We start from the raw sequence: 20062 nt of genomic DNA, 5'->3' as shown, positions 1-20062 counted from the left end.
GAGAAGCCAGGTACCCGCTTCCTGTTGCTGCCTGTCCCTTGGGACCTGACCTTTCCTATGGCTCCTCCGTCCACATTCAGGATTCTCTCTTCGCTTCTTCATGTCCTACTGTGTCTCCTGTCTCTATGCCACTTACTGAGTCACTAAGCACCTACTGTGTCTCGGGCCTTTTGCAGTAGATTAGTAAATACCAGTAGATTAGTTAATGCCAGTAAATTAGATGAACCAGTGTCATGGCACTGATGTTGCAGAGCTCACTTTCTCTTGCTTTGCATAATAATTTGTTATAGATATGTGAGTCGCTCCCTTTAGACTTCGAATATCTTGGGGTCTATGTTGTAGCTCCAGCCTCCTCTCCCTAGTTCATCTTGATTCTTGTTTAGCATGTACAGTGTTTTGTACATGATAAATATGTGTATTAATCAACATATATTACATGATATATACATATATGATATATATTAATCAAAAGAATAAATGAAAAATGCCTAGAGAAATGTTAACGGGGCTTTTGTAGTATATGTATGATTTCGACTTGTTTTAAAACCATTAGACCATGAAAAATAGCTTCGTATGTCTTACCCATGTACAGTATTACAAAGTCCTTTTTTCAATTTCGGCCCCTCTGAAGCTTGGTACATGCTGTATTTTTAAAGATAATACCCCAAATAAGAGACAAATAAAAATTTCTCTTGTGTGAACACTGAAAGAACAAAAAGGAAATGTCTTATATATGAAGTATATTTTACTAAAATCGACATTCCCATATACTTCAGGTATACCAATGAAAAGATAAATAATGGAATCCATTCAAACTGTAGGTATCAGTGGGGGAGAATGTCAGAATTGTCTGGCCCTTAAGATGACAAGTCCTCAAGTCACGTGGCCCCTAGTTATTGGCCAAACCACATGCACAGTTAAATCCTACCCCCTGCCTGCCTTCCCCTCCATCCTTGCAGATGTGTGTGACTGGAGTTAAGCACTAAGACTTGCTTTACCTTTGCCATCCTTATAAAGTTCCACTGTTCACAGCGTTTGCACTGCTCAGTTCCCACTCCTCTGGAGAGCTACACACAACTTTCCTCAGAAGTCCTGTACCTCCTTGCTGGGGTTTCCACTCAGGTAATGACTTGATTTCACATTTGAGCTGGAGTCCATCCTTTCTCACCTCTCAAGCACTTTCTATCAGAAACTCTCCTCTCACTTTCTTATGGCATTACTTTTCGTCCTTCTACTGCATTATTCCTGTATGTACACAGACACGCCATTACTTTTTCTTCTGACAGAAACAAACAAAGAAACAATCTTGCTTCCACACTTCCTCCAGCTACTGAATCAATTTTCTATTCTCACTTACAGCAAAACTCTCTGAAAGATCTGCTTTTAACTTCCTTTTCAGAACTCAAAAGTATGGCGCACGAGTATGGCACCCTCATACACATGTGTACATACACAAATTTGACACCTTTTTCCTCTTAACTAAGCATGGATACCCTGTGTCTGGAACTGCTGCAGTGTGAGGTGTGACAGGAAAACCAGCATGACTTTTTCTTCGTAATTTCAGGGCTAGAAGATGGTTATTGTAGATCATAGCGACCTCAACATACAGTATCTTTTTCCTTTCTTAAGTGGAGAACTTTTACTTTGTAAGTGGAAGTACTTTATGCCTTCTCTTTGGCATATCACTACTCTGGCACTTGGGACCATTATGAAATAAAATCAAGGTTACTTTAACATAAGCACTACAAAACTGTGATAGTTGATCTAACATTCAGGACGGCTCCTACATGATGAGTGGGAGGGCAGGAATGCGGTGTAGATGTCTGGATAACGGCAGACTGAGGTCCAAGGAAAGTGGAGCAGGAGAATCTTACACTACTATCATACATGCTACTCAGAATCATGCACATTTAAAACTTATGCTTATTTCTGTAATTTTCATTTAATATTTTTGAACTGTGGATGACTCTACATAACAGAGACCATGGAAAACAAAACTATGAGCAAAGAAGACTAAACTTACTGAAACTGAGTATTGTATAATGCCAGTGATTACATCTGTGAGTTTGAATATGGACAATTGCGAATGGGGGCGGCAGTGAGGGTGGAGATTTCATAGAGAATAGAGAACTTAAGGAATGGCTGAGATTTAGCATTGTAGGATGGATTCTCCCTCAAGCTGGGAGGGTCTCATGAGAGGCCCGACAGACAGTAAATATTGAGGTGGGCAGGAAGGCCGAGAGCATGTCTAAGGGAGGGAAACGTCCAGGAACTAAGGAAAATGACCCATACTGAAGGCTTTAGCTATGGAGGGTATTTTTCTTCTCTCTTTAGCCACTCTCACCTGGAACTGACACAGATTCTAAAAACCAGGGTAGCTATGGTAAGTTTGGAAAAATTTGAAATATATAGAGAAGGAAATTAAAGTAACAATCCAATCACAATCTTTAAACAATAAACTAAGGGGCAAAAGCCTAGTAATTCAGAGCTGTTACTCCTGTGTCTGGCCAGATTTAAATTTTTCATAGGATAAAGAATGTTTCAATTCAGTGTTTGCATTCATTGCTTGTTTGAACTCCTCACCAAACTCTTTCTTCTAGAGGAATATGTTTTAGCCATCTGTTGCCACAGGCTTATAATATATGCTTCCTACACACATAGAGTGACAACAGCAGACAACAGGGGCTGGAGAGCCTGGCCTCCCTGATGGAAGCACTTAGCAAACCCATTAAATCTCCCCTGGGAAAAGCCTCAGTGTCTTAATGAATGAACTGATGGAAGCAGAGGCAAAACTTCCTGGAATTGCCACAGAACGAAATTTATTTGAAGACTAGCACTCCATAGAGACAAAGGAGATAACATTTCAAGTCCAAATCAATGAGTGAAAGTTTTTAGAAATAATAATTTAATTTTGCACAACATTTTCTAACCTTATTAAAAACGTGAGGAGGCTGTGGCCTCCATACACATACTCTGCGTGTTTGTGATCCATTATACCTGGCTCTCCCCCTACTTTAAAGAATTCTTAATTACACACCTGAAAATTTTTTTCCAAAGGGCAAAGGCAATTAAATATACACTGTGCTTAACATAGCTGAATATGCATCAACAAATTATGCAGATTTTCTGAACACTTTGTTCTGTGCTATGTCAGAAAATTGCATACATAATAAGCACTCTGTTTCCTGGATGACCAAGTGGAGAGAGCACAAGTTGCTTTTCCACCTGTCCTCCTACACCCACTTTCCAATAAACTTACATAGTGCCAACCCTAATCCATAGCCTGAAAATAAAAGTATGTTGGGATAAATGATGCAAAGACGACAACAGAAATTAAGGAAATTTTCAGTTATTTCCTTTAATGAATTATGAAGTCAATAAACGTTCACAATAGTCAGGATGCAGGCAGATTATCAATGATGCAAGGAGTAGATGCTACATCTTTTCCGTTTGAAGCTTTAGGAAATTATATACCATTGCAGCTTCTCTTACCTTCAAAATTGGTTTCTGTTCAACAATAGACCCCCTAGCCCATGCCATGAGATGAAAATCAGCAGTCCTTTTTTAAAAAAGGACTAAATGGTTGCATTAGCTTTGTCTTCACAGTAAAACCAGGCTTAGTCATTAACTTGCTATGTCAGAAAGACAAAGGTTGGGATCTTGGTAAACCATTCCAAGAAATAAAGGTTACAAGTCTTAATTTTCTAGTCTGTACATGCATGCATGCATAGAGCCTCTCTTTCAATGCATTCACTTAGCAAAAAAGAAAGAACCAAATCTGTGGGTGAGATGCTAATTTGCTGAGGGACAAAGCCATAGTTATTGAGGACATCTACCGCTTGATGAGAGGGCAAGAACAGAATGGAAGTTGAAGGGAGAGGTAGAAATCAGAAAGGAGATTGTCTTTTTGTGCCTAGAAAGGGTGACCTTTTGAGCCGGTGGAGTTGGTAGTAAATTGGGTCTGGAAAATTTCAGGGAGTAAAGTGACAGGAGTCCAGCAGGGCTGTGTCCTGAACAGTACCTAGAACAGGATTGTATGCTGACTCCCATCCCCTCGGCAGGAAGAGAGGGCAGAGTATGCTGAGAAGAGGTGCTCTGAGCCCCAGGAAGGGGGAGAAACACATCGGAAGTGCTTTTTCTGGGGTAGTGAGAAGGGACAGGACCCGACTGCCTCCATCTAAGGCCTGGGTCTCTCCCTAGCACAGCCTTGTGGCTGAGCTTACTTCTGGCTGCCAGCCCCAAGCCTGCACCTGCTTCTGCTGCAGGAATGTGGCCTCCGCCATGCCTCCACCCCTAATTAGGGGTGGGTTTCCCCTTAGGGTGGACAGCACTGTGCTGGGGTGGTGAGAAGACACACGGTCCATGTGTTGCTTCTTCACAGAACGTATTGCTTTGGAAAAGTGGTGAGTGGAATTGGAGTAATGCTGAGGTGGAGCTGAAGTAAGCAGGATGAGAAACTGAGGTGCGAACAAGGGTGGTGAAGGTGCAGCTGCACTAAGGGCTGGGTCAGGGCTGCCCTGTTTCGTGGGCTGAGTCTGAGGCGCTGGAGCTCTCTTTCCAGCTAGACTGTTTAGTACCCCAGTCACCTAGCTGTCTTCTCCTCAGAGTTGCAGGGCCAGCTCTGTTGCGCCATGGCTCCTCTCATCCCTACGTTAGCTTAAACTCCACGAAGTTTTTGCTGCCTCTCCTTCCCAGTTCTTAACCCACTATGAGGACCTTTTTGGTTCCGTTTCCACTGGTTTCAGGAAGTGGAGTCGAAGTAAGTGCTCAGGTCACTGCTCAGAGACCCAGAGTGCAGTTTTACAAGCACACCGTGGCTACATGGATGGTGAGTTACAACAGTACTCACAGTATGGAATTTTCAGACCACCTTTATGGCCTAGCTGGATACAGGGCGGAAACCAAGGGGGCTGTGGCAGAGGCTACAGGTGATCCAGGAGCAGGAGGCAGATTCAGCCCAAGGCCTGTGAAGCTGATTGGGAGAAAGGTGAGGAAGGCAAGCAGCAGGGATTCACAGTCTTTCACCAACAGCTTATTAAAAGCAATTTTAAACAATACTATTTTTCAGGAAGAAGCTGACTTCAGAGGCTGGGGCACACTGAAGTAATACGATGAGCTACATTATTGATTTGTGCCAAATACTCACTTCCTTGTGGCTCCAGCAAAGTCATGGGGCTGAAACACAGGGTATCTTTCATTTAGTGGTTGCTGGGGGTGCTGCCTATTTTGGGGCATAATTGATCTCATAAAACTCTTACCGTAGCTGAAGCATTTATATCAGGATCAGTTCTAATTTACCACAGCATCTCTGTTTTCTGAACTTTGTGCTGTCTGTGATTCTAGTCTTGCACTGCAGAAGGCATGACTCTGGCTTTGTGCAGACGTACGAGCCTGAAGCTGGGTTGTGCTGGGCAGTCTGAACAGAGAGTTGCACATATCACATTGCTTTTGCATGTATCCCCACAAAGGTAGATACTAACTCCTCCTCATGGAGGGCAGACTTGGACCACATTAAACAGACAGAACTGCACATCTCTGCTGGTTAATTTTCTGATGCATAAAGGTGTGCAGAAAAGTGATGTGAACTTTATTTTGTGTATATATGGTTCCAAGGCTTTGCCACTTTCTAAATCACTTCCCGAATTTGGACAAATCATCTTGATATGCTCTGGTTTCTAACCTAAAAGGGAGGTAATGATAATAATAATCTCAAAATTGTAGTTTTTAAAATCACACTTGCACATTATGTAGCTCTGGTTTGTTTTGAAAATTAAATGAGAAAATAGCTATAAAGAGTTTAGTGGAAGGTCTAGCACAGTATCATTATGATCTCATGCCAGCCTATTACCAGGTAGGCTTGGACGGAATAGCTGATTTAGCAAATTAAAATATAGGACCCAGTTAGATTTGAAAATCAGATAAACAATGAATAAATTTTTGGTAAAATATGTCCCATGTAATATTTGGGACACATTAGATGTACATAGAAAAAATATTCCTGTTAAAGGACAGAGATTGTCAGATTGCATTTTTACAAAAGGTCCCATGATATCTTGTTCTAAGAGCGACATTAAACTAAAAAGATTCAGAGAAATTAAAATTAAAAGAATGGAAAAAAGTTATAACATGCAAACACTAACCAAAAGAAATCTGGTATTGAAATATTAATATCAAACGAAGTCAGAGCGTTGTTGCAAATGTTTAATAACTGGCTCTGAGGAATGGGTGAGATTTGCATATTCGCTAGTTTCCCTGTGTTAATCTGCTGCCATGGCTGATTTTAAGGCACCAAGGTGATGGAAGTGAGAACTGCATTGAGAAGAGCTCTTGTACCACTGCCTCTATGACAGTACAGCCAACCTCATTGCCAGCTGAGAAGCATCACAAAGGTGAAGACAGACATGCCATGGATAAAACTTAAAGGTCATGGAGAGGTGTGGAAAATTAAAATTGTATGCACTTAATAATCACGTAAATTACAAAATACAAATGAATAGAAAACAAAGCCCACAACAATATTAGGTGCATTATAAGCTATTTTTCTTGACTGATAGAATGAGTAAATAAAAATCCATAAGGGCAGAGAAGATTTAAAAATATGCTCAAATTTGACGTAATGGACATAGATCACATACTATTTCTTTCAAGCAAAAAATATACTCTCTTTAACAGGACAGGGGAAACAAAAATTAATATATATTGGACTGGAACACAAATCTCAATGAATTTAAAAGGAGTGATACCATGACATTATATTTTTAGATTAATGGAGAAGCTAGAAATTAGCTTTAAAATCAACTGGAAAATTTCCATATATTGTAAAATGGAAAAACCAATAAAATAATCCTTCTAAATAATCCATGAATGAAAGAAAAATCATTATTGCTATTAGAAAAAATTTTTTATCACATGGTAAAAAAAACTATAGAATAGCTGGGGATTTAGCTCAGTGGTTCCGCCGCCTGCCCCGCAAGCGCAAGGACCCGAGTTCAATCCCTGGTACAAAAAAAAAAACAAAAAAACTATAGAATAAAAATTATAGGTTGAAGCTAATGCAGTGTCTAAAGGCAAAATTATATTGTTAAATGCCTAATTTAGAAAAATTGTGTGTTGTGTAGCCATCTCAAAAAGTTAGTGTAATAAAGTAAACCTTTCTCCAAACAAGGAAAAAATAATAAAGATTATAGCAGAAAATTAAAATATGTAATAGAAAAGGTTATAAATCTAAATGAGAAAAAAGACATATAAAAGCCAAATATTTTTCTTTGAAAATACTAATAACAAGAACAAACAAACAAGAGATTGATAAAGTAAGGAGAAAACAAAATGAACCAATAACAGGATTAAAGGAGGAAAACAATGTATTCTTTACAAAATTTTGGTAAACATGAAAAATATAAGAAGATATTCTGAATAAAGTTTTGTCAGTACTTGAAATTTCTCATGAAATGGGTAAAGTTTTAGAAATATATAACTTATGTAAACTGAGGAGGAGATAGGATAACTAAATATTATCATGACTCTTAGGAGTCAATTCTTTCCACAAATATGTTTCTCAGGGCTTAACAGAATGCTCTAACAAACATTTAAGGAAAAGATCATTCCCCTTTTTTTGGTGCAGGGAGTCAAATGCAGGAATTCATGCATGCTAGCAAGTGCTCTACCAAAGAGCCATATGCACAGCCCAGTAGCTCCATGTTTATGCAAACTCTTATGAAACATGCTAAGAGAAGTAGGAGAAAAAAATTCAAGGTACAAGCTCATTTATGAACATGAGTGTAACAATTATAAATACATAGCACATAGTACATAGAATCCAGCAATTTATGAACAATGACCAAGTTGAATCTATATCAGGAATGTAGGATTGCTTTAATATTTGAAACCCAATTAAAGTAACTTATCACATTAATGAATTAAAAGAGAGAAGCCATTTGCTGATCTTAATAGATATAGAAAGAAGAAACCCAGTAATTTTCTATATTTACTCATAATTAAAAACTCTTGGTCAATTAGGACTAGGAATGAAATTTTTTGCTTGGTAAAGGGCATTTGTAAGAACAAAACAAGCCCAAAAAGCTAAAGTAAGGATCACACTTAATGGTGAAATATGAAAAGTGACCCTTTAAAACCTGCAACAAGATAGGAAAGCCTGCTACTACTGTTTCTATTCCAGATGGCCAAGGGCAGCAGTAAGAAAATAGAAAGAAATAAAAGACACAAAGATGGAAAAGAAAAACCCACATGATCTTCTTCAAAAGTGATTGGATTTTTAAAAGTGGAAGATTCCAAAATTGCCTAGTGAATTTTCATAACTGAGATTGTTTGGCAAAATTATTGATTATAAAACCGATATGAAAATACCAATTGCATTTCTACATAAAAATGCCAGAAGAATACAATTTCTATGGTTATAATAAATATAAAGAGTCTAGGGAAGGATAAGTCTAAGTGCGGAATCTCTTTATTAAAATAATTATGCAACTTTATTGAAAGGTATTAATTAAAGGAGAGAGCCTCCATTTTCTTGGGTAAGAAGACAGTATTAAAAAGGTAATGATTCTCCCCAAAGTGACCTATAGATTCAAAATAAGTTCAGTCAAATAGCAACAAGCCAGATGTAGGCATTTTACAATGTATATATTTCAAAACATCAGGTTACACACAATAAATTTCTACAATTTTGTCAATTTAAAAAATAAAAAAAATCCCAACAGAGTGTTTTGTGAAAACATTTTTGAGTGACTTATAGAAGAGCTTAGGTCAAGCATAGCTTAAACACTCTCATAGGAAGAGAAAAAAGCAAAACAAAGGTTCTGTACAAGGTAGCAAGATTATTATTATAAGTTTGCAATACTTTAAGCAAAGTGATTTGGCTCAGGTGAATAGGGTGGACAAACAATAGGTAATAACTTGGACAAACTCATGATCATGACGGAAGGGGCATTATAGGGCTGAGAACAAAGGAGCAGCTGTCCGGTGACTGATACTAAAACAAACGATCGCATGTGCATCAAAAGTTATGTTGTATTTCACTTCAGGTAGACACATGTGAAATATGTAAGGCAGGCCTATACAACTTTTATAAGATAATATTGGAGAATATTTTTGTGAATTTGAATTGGGGAAGGATTTCTTAAACGAAACAATAACAAAACACAAATCCTGAAGTTAAAAGGCTAATAAATTCTGAAGAATGTCTATTTATGATAGACTATTGTTGAGAGGAAGAAGATAAGCTACAAACTGGAAATGGCATTTGAAAGATATGCATCTGCAAAGTAATATTTATTTATTTATTTATTTACTGGTACCAGGGATCGAACTCAGGACCTTGCGTTTGCGAGGCAAGTGGCGGAACCACTGAGCTAAATCCCTGGCCCTGCAAAGTAATTTTTTTTAAAGAAAACTCCTTTATATCAACAAGAAAAGACAAACATCCTAATAAAAATAGGCAAAACTGGGGCTGGGGATTTAGCTCAGTGGTTTTGCTGCCTGCTGCGCAAGCGCAATGACCTGAGTTTGATCCCTGGTACCAAAAAAAAAAACTCCAACAAAAACAAACAAAAAAAATAGGCAAAACTTTTTTTTTTTTTTTTTTTTTTTTAGTATTTTCTAGGTTAGAAAACACAATGGACTCAAAATATATGAAAGTGTGTTTAACCTCATTAGTAATTAGGAACACATAGATTAAAACCTCAGAGAGGTAACATTCATACCATTCCCCCCCATCATATTGTTCATGAGAAAATAATACTTATTATTTATTTAAAATTAAAAAGCCAGACAATACCAAATGTGGATGAGGATTTGGAACAAAAAGAACTTTCACCAACTGCTTCTGGAAGAATGAATGGTACAAACTTAGGAAAAGAGTTTGCTGTTACCTGGTGAAACTGGAAGCGTTCATACTTGTGACCCAGTAACTGCTCTCCTAGGTAAGAACCCCAGCAAGAACCTGGCCTTCGAACCTCAGGTGACACCGATAGGGTGTTTGTCCCAGTGCCACGCATGACAGCTGAGTCCGTTGGCAGAAGAGGGACTGAACTTGGTATGCCTCAGACACCTCTTTTAAAAAATTGTTCTATTGTTTATTCATCATTAACTGGTTTATATTAATATTATTTACATTTATCCATACTTACTGGGTTTTCTGATTATTCTTTCATTTTTATACATGTTCACAGTGTAACGAGTCCTACAGCCAAGCAAACAAAGATACCCATCTCTATGCAGTTACCTGTTTTTGCTTTGTGCTAAGAGCACTGAAATCTGTTCTCTTAGCAAATCTCTGCTCTCCTGTACAATATTGTTGGCTACAGTCCTTATCTGTATATTAGATCTCTAGGATTATTCATCCTACATAAACTGCAACTTTGTACCTTTTCACCAGCTTTCTTCCTTTCTGTCCCTGGTCCTCACCACTCTACTCCATTGCTATATGCAGGTTTTGATGCTTTAGACTCCACACGAGGGAGATCATGCAGTATTTGCCTTTCCATGTCTGGCTGATGCTACTGGTATGATGTCCTCTAAGTTCACCCATGTGGCTGTAGATAGAAAGATTTCCTTTTATATATGAAGAAAGCTGTGCAGTGCCTCAGACCCCCTTGCCCTCATCCTCTTTGGCTAGATCTTTGCAGGCACTGGCTCATTCTGGGGGACATGCAGCCCTGGCTCCTCTCGTGGTCATATAATGGGACCTGGTTTCCTTCCCTAGGATTGTTTTGCTGGTTCTGGGGTGTAGGAAACATCAGTATCTATCTGCTCGATGTCCACAAGTTAGCATGCTGGAAGGCAGGAAGGGTGATGGAGACCACCCTGACCGAGCTACAAATTCATAAACTGGCTTTTCATATTAAAAGTCTGAGTCTGCTTGTTAGCCCTCAGTGGCTTGCCTGAAGAGCCAGCAGTTGATGGGTTGGAAAGGAACAACTCCTCACACCAGTGGTTACAGCAGAGGTCTCAATGATCTGTGATGCTGGGATGTCTTGGATGGCAAGGCAATAGTACATAAGGGCAAGGCAATAAGGGCAGCATGACTGGTATAGAAAATTACTATAAAGGCAAAAATCAATCCATGGGAAGAAACAAATTTCCCATTAATCAGTGATCTGTTCCTACTAGAATATCTGGTTCCCTTGTTGCTAGGACCCTGCTCGGGTCAGTGCTCTCCACCTCACTGTTCCCTGTACTGCCTCACCCCCTCTAGAAGCTGCATGATCAATAAATAGTGGCAAGCTCCAGGAGACAGTGTCTTAGCCAGATAAGAGCTTTGACCATCCTGGGCCCCCCCATTTATGCATTAAGATCTTGTCTTGTCTTTGGTAATCCATCCACGGTACCCTTGGTCAGGGGATTGGGGGTCCGATCAGCCTCCAATAGAAGGGCAGGAAGGCAATGTCCTCCAGGAAAGAACTTTTCAGAGATCTCTGGGAATCCTCTCCATTTACAGGGTGTGATATTCTGTAGTCATGTGGTCTCAGAAGAGGATCCTCTGAGCTCAGCAACCGTTGCACTTTGTAGCAAAGGTGCCCAGTTCCACAAGCCATCCTTATGGGAATGCCTGTCTCTGCCAGCTCCCCATTTTCTTTTACTCCTGACTCTCTGAAATGCACTTCTCAATGAACAGTAGCAGGTAAGTTTTGACCCCTAATGAGAATAGCTATCAACAACAATGAGGAAGAATCTTGAAATATTTCATATGCCTTTGATGCAGGGAGATGCGTCAGGCAGTGAGTGTGGCCCGGGCAGGTACTTGTGAAGTCTGTACGGTGAGGCTGGAGAGCAGGGTGGGGGCAGGCATGAAGGGCTCTCATGAAATCACTGGGCTTTATTTTAAAATTTATTTTAATTTTCTTATTATTCTTTAAATTGACAGACAAAATTATAGTTATTTGTTATGTACATGATGTTTTGAAGTATATATACATTATAGAATGACTAAATATATGCATTATTCTCCCACAGTTATCTTTTTGGTGAGAAAAGTTTATATCTACTCTCAGCATTTTTCAAGAATAGACTGTATTCACTTTGTTATACGATGTATTTCCCAAATTATTCCTAACCGAAGCCTTGTGTCTTTGGCTAATAACTCTCCATACCCCGATCTCTCTGGTAACTCTCTCTCTCTCCCTTCCTTTTATACAATGTCTCCCTATGTTGCCCAAGTTGGCCTTGAACTCAAGATCCTTCTGCCTCAGTCTGCCGAGTAGCTGGGTTATAGGCATGCACTGCTACACCTACCCTTCTCTACTTTTATGAAATCAATGTTTTGAGATTCCACACAGATCACATGGTACTTGATTTCCTGTACCTGGCTAATTTCACTAATGTTTTCCAGATTCATTCATGTGGTTACAAATGGCTAGATTTCTTTCTCTTTTGTCGCTGGTTAGTATTCTATACTACTGGAATGAGGAGTATTACTACTCATGAGCAGTGACACTACTGCTGAGTAGTATTCCGTAATGTGCAAGCTCCCCGTTTCTTCATTCTTTCATAAGCTGACGGGCTCTGAGGTTGTTTCCACTTGTTGGGAAACATGCGTGGGAGTGCAGATAGCTCTTTAATACCAATTTCTGTGGCTTTGGGATTTATTCTGAAGGCTTTGGGGGAGGCCTTGGGAGTTCTTTTATTGCCCTTTCCTTTCTATCTCTTTTATTCAAGAAGGAAAAATGTGGTAAAATTGATAATGAAGCTAAAGATTTAGTAAAAGGGGGGAAAAAAGCACATAAAGGCAGACCCTTTGGTGGTCCTTAATATTATGACCCAGATCTCATCTTTTTCTAGCAGGTCAATAAATCATGCCTTTGAGACCTGCTGCACAAGAGAATTGCCAGGGTAGCTTTAAGAATTGCTCCATCTTGGGTCCCACCCTCAGCCAATGAAATCAGAATCTTCAGTGCTATAGCCCCAGCACTGGTGTTACCAAGTCTGAGAACTGCAGCATGAAAGCTTTCAGTCTGGAAAGCCAAGTGAATACAAAAGGAGACTGGCAAGGTAAGGTCTTTAGGGAACTGGTGGTGAGTGGATTTAAAGTCACGGTAGATAGGAATAACATTAGCAAAGACATGAAATCCCTGAATTCTCTTTGAAACAAAAGAGAATGAGAAAAGTTTGGATAAAGTCAGAGAAACTCTGAAGGAGAAAGAAGAGACAAGTCAAATGAAATCAAATGACTGCAATCTTCTCAGAAAGTAGGAGAAGGTGATAGTAGCAATGGGGACACTCATCATAGCCAATTTAGGGTTAGCATTTATTGACCATTGTTGTAGCAGATACCTCACTAAAAGTCCTTTGAGGCAGACACTGCTGTTCTTATTTTACAGATGAAAAAACCATAAGAGGGAGTAATTTATGAGATTGAGCTATTTTCTCAGGTCATATAGAGAGTGACTGACTCCCTGTTCTTTGCAAGCTCAGAGCTTTGCTCTTCATGATGCTGCCATCACTGCTTCTGTGGAGTGGGGGCGTCAGGCTGCAGATCCACTGGGAGAGGGAAGATTTGAGAAGTGAGCAGGGCACTAAGGGAATCAGAGATGGCTGGGTCGATGGGATAAAGACAATAGTGCAGTAAGTTATTTCATGGATACACTCCATTTATTTAGGTTTTTCTAACATGCAACACTTGACATCTCAAGAATGAGAGCAGAAAAGTTAAGTTTTCTCAGGTGAGATTAAAAAGCAGATGGGATAGAAGGTCAAAGGACAAAGTTCACATTGCTTTAACAGGAAGACTATTGGGTTGTGTGAGTGCAGCTCAGGGGCCCCAGTCAAAAAAGGTCTTAGGATTAAAGTGCAGCACATTGAGACCCACACAGGCAGAAGAACCCCAGCAACAGGGAGAGGCCGAGGGACTGGGGTGTTTTGATGAAAATAAGATCAGATCCAATAGAAGGAAAGAGAGGGAATTGTTAGAAAGTAGTGCTTCAGAATTTTCACAAGGGCCTAAAATATTGCAGACTTAGAGGTGAAATTTTGGTGTTTTGATGCAGGTGGTGGTATTACTTGTGGTTTACAAGAGGCTTTCCCACTTTGCCAAATAATACCCACTAGGCAAGGCACTGCTTTTAGACAATAACACAGTCTTAAATAAGTCACTTACAACTAAACTGAGACTTTAATGGTGGCCATTTAAGGAGATATTATGAAAAGTTCTTTGAAGAATCCATAACTTTACATCTCTTTTTAAATGTACAACTAGTTCCAAGATAGGTACTCCCATTTCTAGGGCATGGATTTTCAGGATGAAGGATACAAACAGCTATTCTGAGATCAACCATGATAATAGATGGTAGCAGTGGCTCAGAGCTAGAAATCATCTGATGCTGCTTGTAAAAGAAAGTTAGCTTTTAAATGAGCAGGAAAAACTATATTAGTTCCATTCGTCATGTTATACTGCACTGATTATTAGAAGGAGTGGATGTGAAACAGGACTGGATACAGCTCAAATCTCAGATTTGGTTCTAATTCTTCTCTCTCAAATGATTGTAGCACTCTCTGTCTTAGGTTTCCAACTACAAAGGAACACATTGCCTGTCACCCAGCTTGAACTTTTAGAGAAAATTATATTATGCTAAATGATTCCTGACATTTGTCAGCATACCTGTGTCTGCAGTGTTGTGATCAGGTCGGCACTGACCTGAGCACATTGGGTTGATGATAGCACCACGTGCTTCAGAGTGGCTAAATTAAATGTAACTTCTGTTTATTTGTAAATGCAGCAGAAGCCCAAAGATAGACAAATTTGGCCTGTACATGTTATTTTCTGTATAGAGTTAAAAGTCTTTCTGATGCGGGACTTTTCACTGATTTTGATATCCTGACCGATCTCCCTCAGATTCCTTCCCGTTAGCTTCCTTTACCTCTTCTCTGGGGCAGGGTGATTACAGAAAGAGATGCCAGGGATAGAAAAGAGACCCGAAGGGCTAAATAAGGAAAGCCCGGTTGGGGTGAATCAAGGTGGCTTTGCAAAGGCTCTCGGGAAGACACCGGAAGTCACCGTTTCATTCCAAGTGAATGAATGTAAATGGGGGTATTTTCTACTGAGTACAGTCTCATGCTTAGAAGCAGCCTTGTGTCCTGTAGCTCTCTGATATTCTTCCTGCATTTGCTGTGGTTGTGAGACGTGCAGGCTTGGGAAAATGTTCTCAACAAATAACCATAGCACTGCCCACTGCAGTTCCCAGGCAGATGGAGGCATTTCCGTACATGCACGCTCATCTCCATGGCTGTGCTAGGAGACCTCATCAATTCATTTTGAGCTGGCTTTGGCATTCACACTGCGTTGGACCCAGAACACAGAGCATACCCTCTTCCCTTATTAAAGTGGTTCCCTCTGACTTGGTACTCTTGTTCTGTGAGGCTGAAATTTTAGTCGCGGGTCCTGAAAACTTCCACTTTGGGAGGTTAAGACTCACATTCTTGTTAGAAGCTTTTCTTCTTTCCAACAAACTGCTTTGCATTATTGTAAGGGTTGGAAAAACCAGTTCTCACCCTACAACTACAGAAGTGTCTTTCCTGTTTTTAAGTAAGAAGTAATGTGGGGTGAGGGGGACCGCACTTACCTGGAGTTTTGCAATTCACAACGCAGTGAGGAGACCAGTGCTTTTATTATAGTCCTTAAAAAATATAGGTTAAATTGTAATGTAAATCTAAAAACTCCTGTAAAAAGCAAACTTTTCTGCCTCAGATGGATTGTTTAGAAACAGAATAAAGTCTGTGAAAATGATTGTGGCAACAAAGCACTACATGATTAGCATGCAAATGGAGTTGGTGTTTAATATGGTAGCATGCTCATGATTGCCAGAAATGGCCAAAGGAGCAGTAGGGGATGTCAGCCCTCTAATTAGCTTACACATACAATAGTCTTCTAATGTGTTCAGTAAAACGAGCAGAAGGGGGCCACAGGCAGCAATTGGTTTTTACTTTTAAAGCCAGTATGTAATCTGATAACACTTTAGATGTGTTGCCACCATTTGTTTAATTCAACACAGTCATCTTTAATTTACAAAGTTTTGATTTTAAGAACATCTCAGATATAATTGAACACAACCAAAAAATCTGAATTGATGCTCTTGAGTTACACTGCCTTGAGACTGTAGCATAGGGAACAAAGTATAGGAGCTGCGAAGTACATGTGACTGCCGTTGACAGCTATCTCACGTATACAAATGCTCTCTGTTAATGGAGCCACAGGAAGGGAAAATAGCTTCCTGGATAATGTTATGGAATGAGCGCATGTCCCAGTAGTGCAGGATTAGCAAGAAGTGAAGTATCTTCAAATGTAAATTTCCTGACATTTCCAGCTACTAAAATAAGTATCCTGCCTTGGTGAACTAATAATAAGTTAGTTAAATGTTTCATTTAGTATAACCAAATGTAAAGCAAAAAAGACATATTAAGATAAACACAGTTTCTATTTTAGGACTTGCTAAGGGTGAGTTTTCGCTCTTCTCTTTCTCCCACACATTGAATGTCACAAGCAATAAAATGAGATTAGTTCTATGAAAAGGAAAGGTAAGAGCATAAAGCCATGCCATGTGTCCTAGGCAGAACTGGCTTCCCTCTCATCAATCCCAGAGAGCAGAGCCTTTGTCTTGAAGTAATTGTCTTTGAAACATTGGATTATCTTTTTCGTGTGTGCTTATATGTTAAAACAATCTTATTTAATAAATGCTTTGAAATTGAAGCATTTTGCCTTTGTGCATCTATGGACAAACTACATTCAGAATCTTAAAGGAAACCATTTAAAATATTGACGTGTTTTGAATCTTGTAGTTTGTGTCTAGCACAGCACTGTGTATGTCGTAAGCACTCTGTGGAATCAAACTGGAAAAAATCACTGAAAAGTATAGAGAAATTTAGAAGCAATTTGTCAATATGAATCACATGCCATAAAATTGTTTATATTGCTCTAACTCAGCCATTTTATTTTAGTGAATTTATGATGAGTCTTAAGTACTGAGAAGCATATGTGCAAAGCTACTTGTGTTTGTTGTAGTGTTATTTAAAATAAAATAATTAAAAGGTAATTTTCTTTTCTTGAGTATTCAGATAAAGCAAATCTTGATGTACCTCTTAAAGAAACAGTATATCATCAATAAATTGATGTTTGTCAAAACTAGATAGCAGTGGGCTGGGGATTTAGCTCAGTGGCACCGTGCCTGCCTTGTAAGCACAAAGACCTGAGTTTGATCCCCAGTATCAAACAAACAAACAAAGAAACACTAGATAGCACTGTAGAAATTATCTAATGAAACAAAACTGCCAAAAACCTGATATAGTGCGTTGTAGACCTAAAATCATGTAGAAATTAAATAAGCATACCTAGAAAAAGGCTGAGGAAACCTGGAAAACTGCAGGTTGTATTCAGATGAAATATTTTAGATACTCTCTTAAATAATTTTTTGATTTTTCAAAAACTTTTTGAAAAAAGTAACTGTTAAATTTAGCTAAATACTCAATTGTTATGCTTAACAGCTAGTTGTATTGAATTGAACATTGTTTTCTTCTCTCTAAATCAGTTTCTAGGTAAATAGTCTCATGATGGTTAATTAGTCATAAATATGAAACCAGTCTGGCTGAGGTACATAAACTCTAATTAATACAGACTCCACTAATTGAAGAGTAAGAGATAGTCACAAGTCTTGGATTCAGATAGAATAAAAAGCCCAACACTGGTAGTATGTTGGGATTTTTCATTATGAAATTGCAGCATATCATTCCCTTGAAGTAAGAATATAACATATTGTTGCTTTTTTGTGAGCTTGTTTAATTTAACTGATTGTATATAACTAAGCTAGTTATAATTGTTTGTAATGGCTAATATGTAATATATGAAAATAGAAAAATAGTTCAATTAATTCACATGAGTAATCAAACAAAAGAGCAAAACTGATTTTCTTGATTAAGTTTATCAAGCAGATAAATTGGTGTGCTTCAGCAGATTAAGCTCAGAGTGTATTGGAATACTATCATTTGTTTCCAATTAAAACATTTTTTATAAATGTAATCATTTATGCACAATTGATAATTGAAAGGAAAGGTAAATAAACTTTTGCTTCACCTACCATCATTTATAGTTAACAAAACACTGAGGTAACTTTAGCACAATCTTTTCCAGGAATCTTTTCTCCCTCCAAATGCAACCACTGAGAATTTATGTATAAAATAACAGATAGAATCACAGTTATTTTGTGACTTACAAATGCAACAACTATTTTACTTTTCTGCGGCCATTTTCAAATCAATACTTCTATTAAAATTTTCATTGTCAGAATGTTTTAATGTCATCCTTAAAGAAAAACCTAATGTTGATTTCAAACATCTCAAAAAGATTGAGTATGTTATGATGATTAGACTTATCCTTCAACAATCAAGCTTTCTTTAAGAGGATTTTAAAAAATAAAATACATTATTTTTCTTAGGTAGCTTGTTTTGTGGCTTGCTTTAATTTCAGTTCAGTTGAAGCTCTGCCATAGGAACCTACACTGCCTCATTCTTTTCTTCATAAACTTCAGAAACAACTACATTTCCAAGCTTGTTGTCATCACGAATCCTGAATCACACATGCTATTTCCTAAGCAGAAGCAATTCATGACTTACTCGGGAGAAAGTAAGAAGTACACTTTGGTCTATTATATCTCTTAAAAACTAACTTCAGTTTTAAGTTGTATATGTTGAATTTAGGTGGATAAATTGAATCGGTTTCATAGTCCTTATCTGTATTAATGATATGAATTTGCATTATATATTTTACAGTACCAAGTAGGATGCATCATTGTACCTCTTTTTTTTGGACACAAATACATGCTTGTGTAGTCAACATAAATTATAAACTAACACTTTTTTTTTTGGTACTGAGGGTTGAACTCAGGACCTTGCACTTGTGAGGCAGTCACAGCGCCACTGAGCTAAATCCCCGGCCCATAAACTGACATTTTTGGTAATGAATCATACATCCAACCAATCAGCCAACTGGTAAATCAATCAGTCTTCATTTGGAGCCTCCCATTTACTTACTTTCTAAAATTCAGTGGTAAACTTGTCCATTCTGGATGTTCACTGCTATACACAGAATTCTAAGAAAAGCAATTTGAAAAATGAACATTTAAACCACTCACCTTTGGTTCCTTGAACTTGGAGAAAAATCCAAAACACAAAAATAGCCCTTCTAATTTCCAAATACATTCTGGCTTTTGAGCATCAGCAATTCTGAAAATTGCAGAGCAACCCTAAATCTCATTTAAAACAATAGAATGTCAGAAATAGGAACAATAATAAACTATGGGTTCCAGCTGAGTGAGGCTGGCCTTCTTGGTTTGCCTTTACAAACGCTCATCTAGGAAGAACCCACACTGTGTCTATTTCAGGATAATCTGCTTAATTTTCCTCTCTGGTGTAAGCGCTGCTTAAGGACCAGCTGGAGGAGCCTTTATCTCATTAACCTTCCGAGGAGCATCTGTTGGCCTAGCTCCAGTCTCTGAATGCCATTAAAACCAAGGGTCTCTATTGTGTTTTTAGCTTTTCAACTGTTCCAGTGACACAGAGGGCCAGGGGAGGTCCTTTGCAGTGCAGAAGAAGGCTGAGAGTTGGGGTCAGATGTTTTCCAAAACATAACATACCCAAGAAACATTTGTTGAAAGAGCTTTGTTGCTTTCCCTAAAGTATTTGGTTATTGAATGTGTGTTATTCTCCATGGACAGAAAAGCTGTCTCCATTCTTGTCCATGTGCTGTTTTGTTAATCATTTTCATTCAGCATTACATTCAGGTGGCTCGCTTTACTAATTAATTAATTAATTAATGTTTAATTTTGGCACTGGAGTTCGAACTCAGGACCTTGCACTTGCCAGGCAGGAGTGGTGCCACTGAACCCCCACCAATGGCTTAATTTGTTTTAATCCTGAAAATCTGTTCATGCTCACAGTTGAATAAGTCAAACACCTTTCTACAAGGCGTGTGACTAATAACTGTGGCTGCTTTCTACCCATGCCTCCATTCAATGGGCAACCATTTTTGATTCTTTAAGGAAATTCTTCTAGTATTCTCATCCAT

The 20062-nt window shown here is 38.6% G+C and overlaps 1 protein-coding gene across 1 annotated transcript in view; it reads right to left on the bottom strand.

Annotated features, from left to right (window-relative positions):
* Window positions 1-19346, bottom strand: part of Impg1 (interphotoreceptor matrix proteoglycan 1) — a 146020-nt gene extending 126674 nt beyond the window's left edge. The window contains exon 1 of the mRNA XM_087207761.1: window positions 19131-19346. Within this exon, the coding sequence (XP_087063887.1) occupies window positions 19131-19197 (67 nt within the window). The 5' untranslated portion in view covers window positions 19198-19346. The remainder of the gene's footprint in view (window positions 1-19130) is intronic.
* Between the last annotated feature and the right edge of the window lie 716 nt (window positions 19347-20062).

Source organism: Heterocephalus glaber, unplaced genomic scaffold, assembly GCF_053883595.1.
Source record: "Heterocephalus glaber isolate CG9 unplaced genomic scaffold, H.glaber_assembly_v1.0 deba00000818, whole genome shotgun sequence".
Classification (NCBI taxonomy): domain Eukaryota; kingdom Metazoa; phylum Chordata; class Mammalia; order Rodentia; family Bathyergidae; genus Heterocephalus; species Heterocephalus glaber.
This window is presented reverse-complemented; position numbering and strand designations above follow the sequence as displayed.